This window comes from Taudactylus pleione, unplaced genomic scaffold (genome assembly GCF_031769625.1).
Source record: "Taudactylus pleione unplaced genomic scaffold, aTauple2 ptg000644l, whole genome shotgun sequence".
NCBI classification, from domain to species: Eukaryota; Metazoa; Chordata; class Amphibia; order Anura; family Myobatrachidae; genus Taudactylus; species Taudactylus pleione.
Window position 1 is genome coordinate 2,118,818 of NW_028285046.1, and position 14,150 is coordinate 2,132,967.

The 14,150-nt window shown below is 40.8% G+C and overlaps 1 protein-coding gene across 7 annotated transcripts in view; it reads left to right on the forward strand.

Moving 5' to 3' along the window:
- The window catches only part of NSD3 (nuclear receptor binding SET domain protein 3), a 114,382-nt gene that overhangs the window by 90,276 nt on the left and 9,956 nt on the right, over positions 1 to 14,150 (forward strand). For all 7 annotated transcript variants that reach the window (XM_088455191.1, XM_088455193.1, XM_088455194.1 and 4 more), the window contains 3 exons: positions 807 to 1,076; positions 8,018 to 8,134; positions 10,323 to 10,464. In XM_088455191.1, coding sequence (XP_088311317.1) covers positions 807 to 1,076; positions 8,018 to 8,134; positions 10,323 to 10,464 — 529 coding nt within the window. The remainder of the gene's footprint in view (positions 1 to 806; positions 1,077 to 8,017; positions 8,135 to 10,322; positions 10,465 to 14,150) is intronic.

Genomic DNA, 14,150 nt, shown 5'->3' on the forward strand with positions numbered 1-14,150 from the left:
ATTCTCCTTTCAGCACCGGAGCATCCCCACCTTTAAAAAGACTGATTTGGGACATCCCCAAGGTCTCCCTGTGGAGCCTATGGACCCTGAAGTAGAAAATGAGAGATATGGTAAGAACTTACCTTTGTTAACTCTTTCTTCGGAGTCCATAGGGTCCACAGGGCACCCACCCTGACGCACCTGGGTTCAGATGGGCTTCGGTCTGGTCACCGGTTTTTCTTTTTTTCTGTCTCCTTCTACGTGAGAATGTGATTCTTGAGTGTTCCAGACTTTCTTCTATCTCTTTTATCCTCCTCCAGCCTTTGGCTTACTACGAACTGAGGTGCCTCTGGCTCGGGGGTGGGGTATAGGGAGAGGCCCAGTGCATCCTGGGAGTAAAATTTAACTGTGTAGTGCCCGGATGTCCTTGCCATCACCTAAACCCAACGTCTCACTGTGGACCATATGGACTTCGAAGAAAGAGAGATAACAAAGGTAAGTTCTTAGCATATCTCATTTTTTTATAAATTTTAATTGACCAATGAATATGGTTCATTTGTTTAATTAAAATAACATTTGAAAAACAGTGTTAGTTGGAGCAGCAATTCCTAAAAGAGTATAATAGTAAAAGAGAAAATGACAAAGTCTCAGAATTATTGAGCACTGTTCATTTGGTTTTGACAGTCTTCTGTACATGTCGGGTTGATTTATTTGGGTTGTCAGGATCCCAGCTGTATGCTTTACAGTGCATTCCCTTTCCTTCCCTACATCATTATAACATGTTTCTATTCTGTTTTTCCTTCTAAATAATTATTTCTCATCAACAGACCAATAAAGCCGTGGGGAAAGTTCAGATCCAGTTGGCTGATGTGTCTGAAATACCTCGTTGTAACTGTCGTCCCACTGATGATGTCCCCTGTGGTCTGGAATCACAGTGCCTGAACCGCATGTTGCTGTATGAGTGTCACCCACAGGTGTGCCCTGGCGGTGAGCGCTGCCAAAACCAGAGCTTTACCAAAAGGCTCTATCCAGAAACTGAGATTTTCCGCACAGACAGGAGAGGTTGGGGTCTCATATGCAAAAGGGATATCCGCAAGGTATGGTGCTGCTTGTTATAACACAGTATATGCAGGTTAATGTTCTTTACTTTAGCAGTTGTGAAAAAGGTTTTGACATGTTTATATTGTATTTGATACAGATAATATATCTTGTAGCCCCCCAAACCTGATTTCAATCATAGTCAATTGGTGTTTCCCTGTATGCAAGACACATAGACAGCTAGATAGAAAATAAAGAGACCAAGGTAGATGGATAACTGAGAGAGATAGAGAAAGATGGATATGAATAAGAAAGATTGAGACTGATATAAATAGATGGATAAGAGAGCTAGATGCATAATAAAGAGAGGGTTAGATGGATACGAGAGAGAACACGATGGATAATACAGAAAGAGCTAGAGACAGATGGATAAGAGATAGAGAGATTGAATAGATAGAGAGGGCTAGAAGGTTAATATATATATATATATATATATTTATTAATATTACACACGAGGGCTGATTGAAAAGTAATGAGACTGACCCTTTTTTCTGTACCATTGGTGGACGTGGCAACGCTATGCTGGTTATTGTGAAGCTTATACATTGATGTGTCTGAGCCTGCGGTTGGACTGCCATAGTCTTCTTTGTTTGGTCACAGCGAGGGGAAGATCTTTGTATGTTTCGTGATGGTGGATGAGGAAGACGAGTCTGTGAGATTATGTCAGAGATGTGTGATTGATTTTTGTGTTATACTTGGAAAAAGCGGAAATGAAACTCATGAAATGTTACGGCAAGCATACGGTGGAGAAACAATTAGCCGTGCTGCAGTATTTTGATGCTGGAAGCACATCATAGAGAGTAATACACAAGTGACTGACGTAGCGCGTTCTGGGAGACCATCCACAGCGGTTACAGATGTCAAAGCTGCTGACAGAAGGTTAACTTTACGCAAACTTTTGGCTTCACTTGGCAAACCACGATTTGTCACACGTCACAATCGATGTCAGGAAATCAGGTATTCTCTCCGACATTCAAACTGTGTACTTGCACGATTCAACTCGCGTCCTACCCTCTTTGAAGTGCTTCCACCACCGAAATACTGCAGCACGAGTAATTGTTTCTCCACCGTATGCTTGCCGTAACATTTCAGTTTTATGTCCACTTTTTTCCTAGTTTATTACAAAATTCAATCTCACATCTCTGACGTAATCTTAAAGACACGTCTTCCTCATTCACCATGGCGAAAAGTACAAAGATCTTCCACTGTGAAGACTACGGCAGTCCAACCGGAGGTTCAGACACATTAATGTATGAGCTTCACAATAACCAGCATAGCGTTGCCACGTCTACCTATGGGACAGAAAAAAGAGGTGGTCTCATTACTTTTGAATCAACCCTCGTAGATTTATAATATAGGGGTAGATTATGAAGCGACGTTACAGGGGTTTACCGCTTATCGCCCTGTAGTAATGTGGTGAGGTGTCTTCCTCGTGATTATCGGCGCACCTATCTTCGAGATAGGGTGCCGATATGCAGCCAAATGTATGAACAGTCAGTGGCACTGACCGTTCCGACAGTAGCAAATACAGTGCCTTGCAAAAGTATTCAACCCCTTGGCTTTTTACCTTTTTTGTTACGTTACAACCTGTAATTTATTTATTTAATCTGAATTTTATGTGATGGATCTGCACAAAATAGTCTAATTTGGTGAAGTGAAATTAGAAAAATATATATAAAAAAGAATCTTTATAAATAAAATTCTGAAAATAGGCATGCGCTTATGTAATCACACCCTTTGCTATGAAGCCCCTCAAAAGTTCTGGTGCAACTAATTACCTTCAGAAGTCACATAATTAGTGAAATGAAGTCCACCTGTGTGAAATCTAAGTGTCACATGACATGACAGTATAAACACACCTTTTCTGAAAGGCCCCAGAGGCTGCAACGCCACTAAGCCAGAGACATCACACCATGAAGACCAAGGAGCTCTCCAAACAAGTCAGGGACAAAGTTGTTGAGAAGTACAATTCTGGGTTGGGTTATAAAAAAAATATCCAAATCTTTGATGATCCTCCGGAGCACCATCAAATCCATCATCATCAAATGGTCATGGTACCACAACAAAGTTGCCAAGAGAGGGCCGCCCACCAAAACTCACAGATCGGGCAAGGAGGGCATTAATCAGAGAGGCAGCACAGAGACCAAAGGTAACCCTGAAGGAGCTGCAGAGCTCCACAGCAGAGACTGGTGTATCTGTGCATGTGACCACAATAAGCCATACACTCCATAGATCTGGGCTTTATGGAAGAGTGGCCAGAAAAAAGCCATTACTTACTGCTAAAAATAAGAAGACACAATTTGAGTTTGCCAAAAGGCATGTGGGTGACTCCCCAAATGTATGGATGAAGGTGCTCTGGTCAGATGAGACTAAAATTTAACTTTTCGGCTACCAAAGAAAGCGCTATGTCTGGCGCAAACCCAACACAGCCCATCACCCCAAGAACCCCATCCCCACAGTGAAACATGGTGGTGGCAGCATCACACTGTGGGGATGTTTTTCAGCAGCAGGGACTGGGAAACTGAGTCGAGTCGAGGGAAAGTTGGATGGTGCTAAATACAGGAATATTCTTGAGCAAAACCTATTTCAGTCTGCCTGTGATTTGAGACTGGGACGGAGGTTCACCTTCCAGCAGGACAATGACCCGAAACATACTGCTAAAGCAACACTCGAATGGTTTAAGGGGAAACATTTAAATGTGTTGGAATGGCCTAGTCAAAGCCGAGATATCAATCCAATTGAGAATTTGTGGTCAGACTTGAATATTGCTGTTCACAAGCGGAAACCATCCAACATGAAGGAGCTGGAGCAGTTTTGCCTTGAGGAATGGGCAAAAATCCCAGGGGCAAGATGTGGCAAGCTCATAGAGACTTATCCAAAGCGACTTGCAGCTGTAATTGCCGCAAAAGGTGGCTCGACAAAGTACTGACTTTAGGGGAGGTGAATAGTTATGCACGCTGAAGTTTTCTGTTATGTTGTCCTAAATGTTGTTTGATTCACAATATAAAAAAAAAACACAACTGAATGCAAAGGGTGTGAATACTTTTGCAAGTCACTGTATCTATTTCGACAGCTGCAGCTGTCGTTGCCCTATCACCATAGCAGGGACAGCACTGTACCTGGCTGCGGTGGCTGTTGGGCTCCGGGCTGTGCACAGGACATGTTGCGATGCTCGCGAGGTGAGACACAGCACTAGGCTGATGCGCTGTGAGCTCTGTCAGGGATCGTCGAAGGGGGGAGTTGTCACTTCCTCACTCCGGCAATAAGAGACGTTCATAGATCTCATCGGTACTGCTTTCTGCTTCACCTCGGTAAAAGAGAGATGGATGGATAATAGACAGAGAGAACCAGATAGATAATAGAGAGAGGTAGATAATAGAATGATAGATGGATAATAGAGAGGACTAGATGGATACTAGAGAGAGATATTGATGATAGATAATTAATAAAGATGTGTGCTGAAAAATGGACACTCTGGGGTATATTTACTAAATTGCAGGGTTTTAGAAGTGGAGATGTTGCCCATAGCAACCAATCAGATTCTAGCTAATATCTTCTAGAAGGTACTAGATAAATGATAAGTAGAATCTGAATGGTTGCTATGGGCAACAACTCCACTTCTAAACACCCGCACTTTAGTGAATATACTCCTCTATCTTTGAAAACACAAAGCCTGGTTCTCTGCGCAACTTTTTCTTGCTTCCTTTCTTCAATATTTATAATTCCTTTTACTTGCATTTCTGAAAACTGGATGAGTTGACATGTATACAAGTCCCACGAAGTCTTGTTGATTTTGGCTATTTTTAGGACTCTTGTGGACAGACATTGCCTAGCCCACTTCAACATGCATATTTTAGGTCTGCTAATATTATTATGCGTGTTGATGTTACTGATGACTTCTGTGTAGGTCCATTCTGTACGGTCTCTCGTTCATTGAATACAATTTAATGTACAAAAAAAAAAAAAAAACAGAAAGTTTGGTGCCAAAGTCAAAATTGCAATACAAAAAAAATGCCAAACTGCAGTTTTGACATGTAAAAATCTAGTTATCTTTCTATGCGCAAGAAAAAAAACATTTTCCGTAAACAGAAAAACTAGCAACACTAAAGGAGAATTAGATGCATTTTTGTTGACCCCTGAGTTACACAGTGTGATCTAGAGTCGGCAGCTCTTTTTTTTTTTGTTTGTTTTTTAAGGCCTTGACAATGTTCCTGTGTGCAGAATCGAAACAAAAGCTGTTGGCTCTAGTTCAGTGTTAGTTGCTTATGTTCCAATGAAAGTTTATCTAATTCTTCTTCCATGTTGCTGGTTTTCCTCTTTCGTAACAATGATTTTTTTTGCATAGCTCCTTGTGCTTTACACAGGACATCTGATTAAACAAATACAGTGAATGGGTGTAGCTTCTTTCATTGATTTTTTTTTTTTTTTTATAAGTTTTTTGTCCTTTCCATTCCCTCATCTTTCTATCTCGCTTTCACTGTGCTTCACAGGTCTCTCTTACACTACCCCTCCCCCTCCTTCCTCGGTCTCCTTTATCCCCCTGCTGCCTCCCACACCACCCCACCCATTGCGTTTTTCAGTTGCATGTGCGGAGGGAGCTGTTGGTGGAGTAGACACTTGTTTATTGTTTCCTTTCCTCCTCTTTACATGACTCCCAACAGTAGGAAATTAGTTTACAGACTGACAAAGCTCATATGAGAGAACAGGGTAAACAATCAAAATAGAACATCACTCAAACATTAAACAGCGAAAGAAGGGGGTAGGAACGAACTGTTCTCCAAATGGATTTGGAGAAATTGATTTAACGGTAAGTTTAACATTGCTATTTTCTCAGTCATCCTATTTGGAGGACACTGCTACTCTGGGAACATTCCAAGCTGCTCATAGTGGAGGTTGCACTCAGACCATGTTGTACACAAACTTTTGCCCCCCAAACTGGCATTCATGGATCGCAGAACAACACTGTTCAACCAAGACTTCATGCAACAATGCCCAGGAGGTCCTCACTAATCTTGGAGACATCTTCAGGAACTCAGAGATTTCTCTAAAATGTAGATCTGTCTGATGGTAGTTGTAATCCATCTGGCCACAGTCTGTTTCATTGCAGGCGATCCTCACTTCTTTGCATCATAAAGAACCACAAGACTATCCATTTTAGGCAGTGAAGGTGATTGATATATATATATATATATATATATATATATATATAGATCTGCGAATCTCTACCCACATTCAAAAATAGATTTGTCCTAACTACTTGAGGCTAGATCTGGTCCCATATCCTGGCTCAGATGTAATTTTGAGTCCACCTTGTGCCGGTATGAAGTCTTGGTATCCAGGAGAGCTTTGTTCTCATGAAAGACCATAAATATAAATGTCTTGTATAACAACTATTGGGACATGGGGCATTTGAATGTGGAGAACCCCCTAAAGAAAAATCTGAACCTCAGGAATGCGAGCTAATTTTCTCTGTATTAACACTGACCTATGGAGGTTTTCCAGAACCTACGACAATTTTTGGAAGATTCTGGTTATCTGGCCCTGCTCATATAGCCCCTTAACCCAAAGAATTATGATCTCAATAGCTAGGAAGGAAGGAATTTTAGGGAACAGCTGCACTAGGTGCATGGGACCATCATTGCCTTCACACTATCAATGCCTATGGATCCCTTGTATTCAGGCAGTACAGAGCTATTTTGTGGTTCAGCCGACAGGCCATCATGTTGACCTCCAACTGAGCCCACAGTTCCTCAGTGTGGTTGAAAACTTCTGGTTGCAGAGACCGGCCCCTGGAATGCATAGTCTGCTTTCTCAGAAAGTCAGCTTCAATGTTACCTTCCCCCTGGCATACACACGGCCTATATTGTCTGCACTTGCCTTTCCTCCTAGTGAAATGTCTTGGCTGGTTACTTCATCACTAAAAGCCTCCAGAGCTGTGTGATTTTCTGGCTGGATGCGAAGGGATTTGCTGGTAGTGGAGCATGTAGCACCGATCTGAGCTGAAAAGCGTTTTTTTGCCAGCTTTGCCTTATCTAGGGACCAAATTCCCTGCAGACGAATGTTTAATGTCACTGCTTCCCATCCCTTCAGGCTGACATCTGTGATCATGATTTCCCATGTGGAAAGGGTGGATCATTGCTGATATTGCGTCTCTTCACCCACAACAGAAGGAACTGATTAGTCGTTCAATATAGTTTGAAGAATTGAGATGCTAAAAGAAGGTTTGACTGTGACCATCAGTCCATAATCTTAATCTTGAAGGTATGGGAATGAATGTCTCTTGGAAGAAGTGTGGAGAAGAAACACCTAGTTACGGTAAAACTCCTTAAAGAAGAGGTGCTGCTATCTTCCCTGAAGTCCAGACATGACACTATCCATAGGACCGCTTCTCCTCCATGTCTGGCACTAGTGCACTGCATTACGCAGCATCCACAGGACACCGCTACAAGCACCGTCTCTGCTGCCATAGTTAGACTGTGGTTGCAGTAAGTGACCGCTGTGGATCCTGGTTTGTGGCCCTGTGCACCTGTGGTCAGAGTTCTCATTCACCCAAAGCACAGATGACTGGGTAACGCCCTCCACCCCGCAATCTCTAGGATCATGATTGGCAGGGAAGCGCTGAATAAATGCTCAAACCTGCCACCCCCAGCTGAGTGTTCACAGAGAAATTTGCTATTAAAAGTAGCTGCTTGTGCAGCTCGAAGAAACAGTGCCCTGTCCATAGGCACTAAAGCGAAGACTGATTTCCAATTGATGGAGAGGTGTAGAGGGAGGAAACAAATCACAAACAAGATTTGAGTTTTTCAGCTGAGTCTTCTCCATTAACAGCCCTGTGCATGGATCTGTTCAATTGCCTTCCATTAAGGTTTTACAATACTAGATGACAATAATTTCCTCTTGATTTTTGTTTGCAAGGCATGTCATTCTTTGCTTGTTTTAGGGTGAGTTTGTGAATGAATATGTGGGTGAGCTTATCGATGAGGAGGAATGCAGACAACGCATGAAACGGGCCCATGAAAACGGAATCACCAACTTTTACTTGTTGACAGTCATCAAGGTGAGAACAGACATACATTGTGACGTCCTTTGTGATTAAATATGGATACTCAAAAGCTGTAATAGTGGTGATAGTAACAGTAGTAGTGATAGTAGGGGGAACAGTGGTAGTGGGGGGAGTAATATTAGTAGTGGTGATAGTGGGGGAAGTAGTGGTAGCAGTAGTAGTAATATTGGTAGTAGCAGTAGTAGTAATAGTAGTAGTGGTGGTAGTGGGGGGAGTAATAGCAGTAGTGGTGGAAGTAATAGTAGTGGTAGTGGGTGGCGTAATAGTAGTGGGGGCAGTAATAGTAGTAGGGGAGTAATAGTAGTACTGGGGGGAGTAATAGTCGTGGTAGCAGCAGCAGTAGTAGTAATAGTAGTAGTGGTGGTTGAGGGAGGAGTAATAGCAGTTGTGGTAGTAGTAGTGGTGGCAGCGGGGGAGTAATAGTAGTTGTGGTGGAGGGAGTAATAGTAGTTGAGGTAGTAGTGGGGGGAGTAATATCAGTTGTAGTAGGAATAGTAATAGTGGTGGGAGGAGTAATAGTAGTTGTGGTAGTACTAATAATAGTAGTGGTGAGGGGAGTAATAGTAGTTGTGGTAATAGTAGTGGTGGGGGAAGTAATAGCAGTTGTGGTAGTAATAGTAGTAGTGGTGGGGGGAGTAATAGTAGTTGTGGTAGTAGCAACAGTAGTAGTGGTTGGTGGTAGTGGGTTTAGTAATAGTGATAGTGGTGGGAGTAATAGCAGTTGTGGCAGTGGGGGAATAATAGTAGTTGTGGTAGTAGTAATAGTACTGGGTGGAGTAGTAGTAGTTGTAGTAGCAACAGTAGTAGTGGTTGGTGGTAGTGGGTTTAGTAATAGTAGTTGTGGCAGCAGTAGTAGTGGTAGTGGGGGGAGTAATAGTAGTTGTGGCAGCAGTAGTAGTAATAGTGGTAGTGGGGGGAGTAATAGTAGTTGTGGCAGCAGTAGTAGTAATAGTGGTAGTGGGGGGAGTAATAGTAGTTGTGGCAGCAGTAGTGGTGGTAGTGGGGGGAGTAATAGTAGTTGTGGCAGCAGTAGTAGTGGTAGTGGGGGGAGTAATAGTAGTTGTGGCAGCAGTAGTAGTGGTAGTGGGGGGAGTAATAGTAGTTGTGGCAGCAGTAGTAGTGGTAGTGGGGGGAGTAATAGTAGTTGTGGCAGCAGTAGTAGTGGGGGGAGTAATAGTAGTTGTGGCAGCAGTAGTAGTAATAGTGGTAGTGGGGGGAGTAATAGTAGTTGTGGCAGCAGTAGTAGTAATAGTGGTAGTGGGGGGAGTAATAGTAGTTGTGGCAGTAGTAGTAATAGTGGAAGTAGAATAAGCTTATAACAAACCACATGGAGTAAAAAAAAAAGGATACACATAGGTCTTTCATGAGAATAATCATTTAGACAATGACCCATTAGTTGGGCCATTTGGTTCTGATCTGTTGTCAATAACATGTTCAGATTGGATACAATTCATTTCATTCTCTAAAAATCAGTCTTTTGGATTAAGGGACACATCTAACAAATTGTAAGATATTCTAGTGCAGGATTCTTTTTCTTCTTTGCGTGTCACCGTGCAATTGTTCTCGTTTACAGCCATAAACAAATGTTTTAGCTCTTCTGTATTTCATATATGTTTCATAAGTTGAGTTACAGCTCCTTTCACAGGATATTACAAATGGATATTACAGTGATTAAAATCTATATGTGTGACACCGTCAAACCGGGAGACTGAGATCACCATATTGCATTAAGATTTTTGTACAGTAAAGTGGTTTTGACCACTGCAGAGGGAGTGTTATAGTGTACAGTATATGGAAAGGTGAGGTACTTTATAGAAATGTTGTCAGTTTAAAAAAGGAGCTTCCAATTATACTGAGGGGCACATTACCAGTTAAACCCATTTTATTTTAGGGATTTTTAAAGACCCTGGATAGATTTGCTTAGTGTATGATGATTTATTATTTGAATTATATTCTATTTACTTTTAAAATTTCATTTACATTTTGCTTATTTTATTTAAATGTTTTTGGACCTTTTCTGTATTTTATACCTTTCCAGGTTTTACATCTATTTTTATGTTCTCTGAATCAAGTCAGTTTAGGTTTTACTGTAATTTACACATTTTTTTAATTTAATTGTGTAAAATTTCACTATTCTATCCTTCCAAATTGTAAGTTGTTATTTCTGTAATGTGAATTTTAGGATCGCATCATAGATGCCGGCCCCAAGGGAAATTACTCACGATTCATGAACCACAGCTGTAACCCCAACTGTGAAACTCAGAAGTGGACGGTAAATGGAGACATCAGAGTCGGGCTGTTTGCACTATGTGACATACCTCAAGGTATCGCCATCCTCCCCTCTTACTTGTCTATTTTTACCTGATTCTCCACACATTTATTTATCACACAATAATGGTGGAGTCCGTTACATGGCCTATAAACCTATACTTGCAAGTTCACTGTAAATATTTGCCATTATCGATACAATTTTATGTAGCACAGTTACCACTTTTGTCTTTTTAGGCTCTGAGAGGCTTGTTGTAGTGTTCCATTGTTAGGCTGTCAGGAACAGTAGTGTGCAGGGGGAAAAAGAACTGCCCTTGATCACACTGTGAAATTTAATATCTTATGTTCTTGTGTTCATTAAATATTCATACAGGCTATCACTCATTTTTCTGCACCTGAATATCTCTGGTGCATGGCATGGAGAAGATGACCTAGAACTGTTAGATTTCCTCTTCCCAGCTCTCCCAACTGTTCCCCCTTATTTGCATCTACCCTGTCTTTTAAATACATGTATTGCCATGTAGTGGAATTCACCTCACATGTGTACCGTTCCCCAAGTGAGAGGTGTAATCAGAAGGTGAGGCTGAATGACTGAGTTGGCATCCAGTTGGATGTGACTGTGGGTATTGAATAGAGCAGAGGTTCTCAAACTCGGTCCTCAGGACCCCACACAGTTCACGTTTTCCAGGTCACCCAACAGGTGCACAGGTGCAGTCATTACTCACTGACACATTTTAAAAGATCCACTGGTGGAGCTAATTATCTGGAAAACATGTACTGTTTGGGGTCCTGAGGAACAAGTTTGAGAACCTATGGAATAGAGTATTTTTCTTGGAAAGAGAGAAGCAGGGCTAGTATTCAGTAGACCTTGATTGCTGGTTATTGCTACCCTGGGGCTAGTTTGTAAAGAAAAAAGTTCTCTCCGACGCTGATACGAAAACTTATAGTGTCTTTCTTCTTCAGGGTCCACAGGGATACCAAGGGAAATGTGGTTAGAGTGATCCAGGCACCAAACAGTTAAGCTTTCAGCTCCCAGGATGCCTCAGGTCCTCCTCCACATATACCCCGCCCCTGGCCACAGGCATTCTGTTGTTTGTTTGGTGCGGGAGGATTCAGTAGCACCTTCTAACAGGAGGGACTGCTCCACAGTCACAAGCTTTTTTATTTACCTTTTTTTCCTCAGAGCAAGCAGCATTATGTGTCCTAATGGACGCCGATGCTGCTGCTCCATCTACCTCCGCCGGCACCACAACACCAGTAACCTGGCTGGTGATGTCAGCTGGCATCAGCAGAGTCTGGCTAGCGGCGATGATGGGGCCCAGGACTGCAGCCAGGTACATGGAGATGCAGGTAAGGCACCCGCAGGAAGCCATGTGTGGCTGTATGTACCTCTAGCGGAGGAGACCCGTCGGAGGTTGCTCTACCTCCACCTCAGTGTAGCACTGTCCTGTGTCAGCTTTATATAAAATAAACTATATAATGATCTAGGTTGATTATACAGTGTCCAAAACTATTAGTAATATATAAAAATAATCAAGTAAAGAAAAAGAAAAAGCGATGTGAGGCTATTGGGTGCACTCTCGGGTGATCAAGGGCAGGTGCTGGGCTCTAATGATGTTGATGTTACAATAGCAACATAGTAAAAAATAAAAAATAACTTTTATTAATTTATATTAAAATAGAAATGTATACCATAGCATTTTAAGTTAAAACAAAGAATATAGTGCATAAAGTAGGAAAAGTGTTAAATAAAATTCCTAATGAGGCCGCTGGGTCAGTAACTTATATTATCAGTATTAATTCTGATTATACGCTGCATAAAATATAAATTTCGGCTCATTTATTATATAGCTTCAGCAGAGCAGATTCACTGTATCATTGATCAGTAGTGACTTTAGTTAACTTGTTGTTACAATATATAGTAACTACTGTAATTGTATAAATAACATCTCCTCAACAGTAGTTAGTGTTTTGCTTTAAACAGTCACTTAGATAAAAGTCTGCTTTACTATACATTAGGTTTGCTGAATATTGTTGCAGACACCTCACAGACATATAATATTGCTGCTAAATATAAGCTGTTAAATACCAGCAATAAATCTGGTGCAGATGAACACATTAATACGTTTATATTAAACTATATGTAATTGCTACACTGTGTATATCATCACGATGTGTAGCTGAGTTGTTTCCCTATTCCTTTACCTTTACAGGTACAGCTTATAACGACATAAGTATTATTCCTATATCTCTGTTACTGCATAGTTGTGGACATGTGACAACTCTTTACTTGGCACTCTTCAATATAAACCTGTTGATTAGCAGCAAGATGTACATTAATAATAAACACGTTGAAATGCCTGCTTCATACAATATTGGATCAGACAGCTGTCTATTATGACATTGCTAATCCCTGGGGTTCATTTGTATGTGAACGGCAATTGCCGCAGTTCTAATAGCACTCGCTCCCCGAGTCAGGATCAGTGTTCCATGTATTTCAACAGCGAGTCTTTATTACAGCATATTAACTAAAATTCAATGTGGACTAATGCATCCATGTGACCCAGCGGTCTCAGATGCCTATGCGCATTTCGCCGGATGTCCGGCTTCCTCAGGGAAAGCCGAACGCTCTGCCTTCCTCAGTTTAAATAGCTGTTCCTAGGCAACCGTAGTTAAGGGGCGTGTATGCCCTATCTTCAATGGCTATTGTCCGCAACTGTAAGTATTTACCCTCTTTCTAGGTTGTAAATATGTTATTAATCTCTCACATTTTCTGAGATATACTTATGTTATTAACCTCTTCTGCATTTTAACAACAAAATATATATAATAGTACAATAAATCCTTGACTTTTTTGATGCCTTCCTATGATTCATTAATTCATTTATAAATGAATATTGTAGCCCTATTAGACCCATAGATGATTAAATATTACTACAACATTTAGATACAATAAAAAACATGGTAACTCATTAATATCTAAATAAAATTAGTTGTCTCCCCATTTGTATTATTTATCGTTCCACATTTAAATAAAAATAAAAATATTAACTATATTTCAATTATGCCGCAACAAATTCATTACTTACTTTATATAGATACTTCTGTCAAGAAAGTGAATAATGATATAAAACATTAATACTTTAGTGTCCTATTTCATCTGTGTTTAAGTGTAAAAAGAATACTTAAATGATATATTTATTAATTACATTACTATATCCATCTATTATATGTAATTTAATTTAGTACAGCGATGGGAACTACGTTTGCTCCGACGTACGCGAACCTGTACCTCGGGTGGTGGGAGAGGGAGCATGTCTTTAGAGAACGATTAGAGAAATTTACCAGCCATATTAATGCCTGGTAACGGTACATCGATGACCTCCTGATAATTTGGGAGGGACCACAATTTCTATTTAAAGAATTTATAGGTGAATTGAATAGAAATACCTTCAATTTGAAATTAACGATGGACATGAGCCAAAAAAGTGTCACCTTCCTGGATCTTACCATCAATATAAGTGCAACTGGAAGGATTACCACAGACGTGTTCCGAAAACAGACGGCTGCAAACAGCATCCTGCACTTTAATAGTTCACATTTCAAAGCTACTAGAGAAAATATCTCCAAAGGAGAGATGCTAAGGATAAGGAGAAATTGTACAGATATTGAGACATTTGAACAAAGAGCAAAAGAACTGGAAATGCGTCTGATAAATAGGGGATATAGTAGAAGATGTATC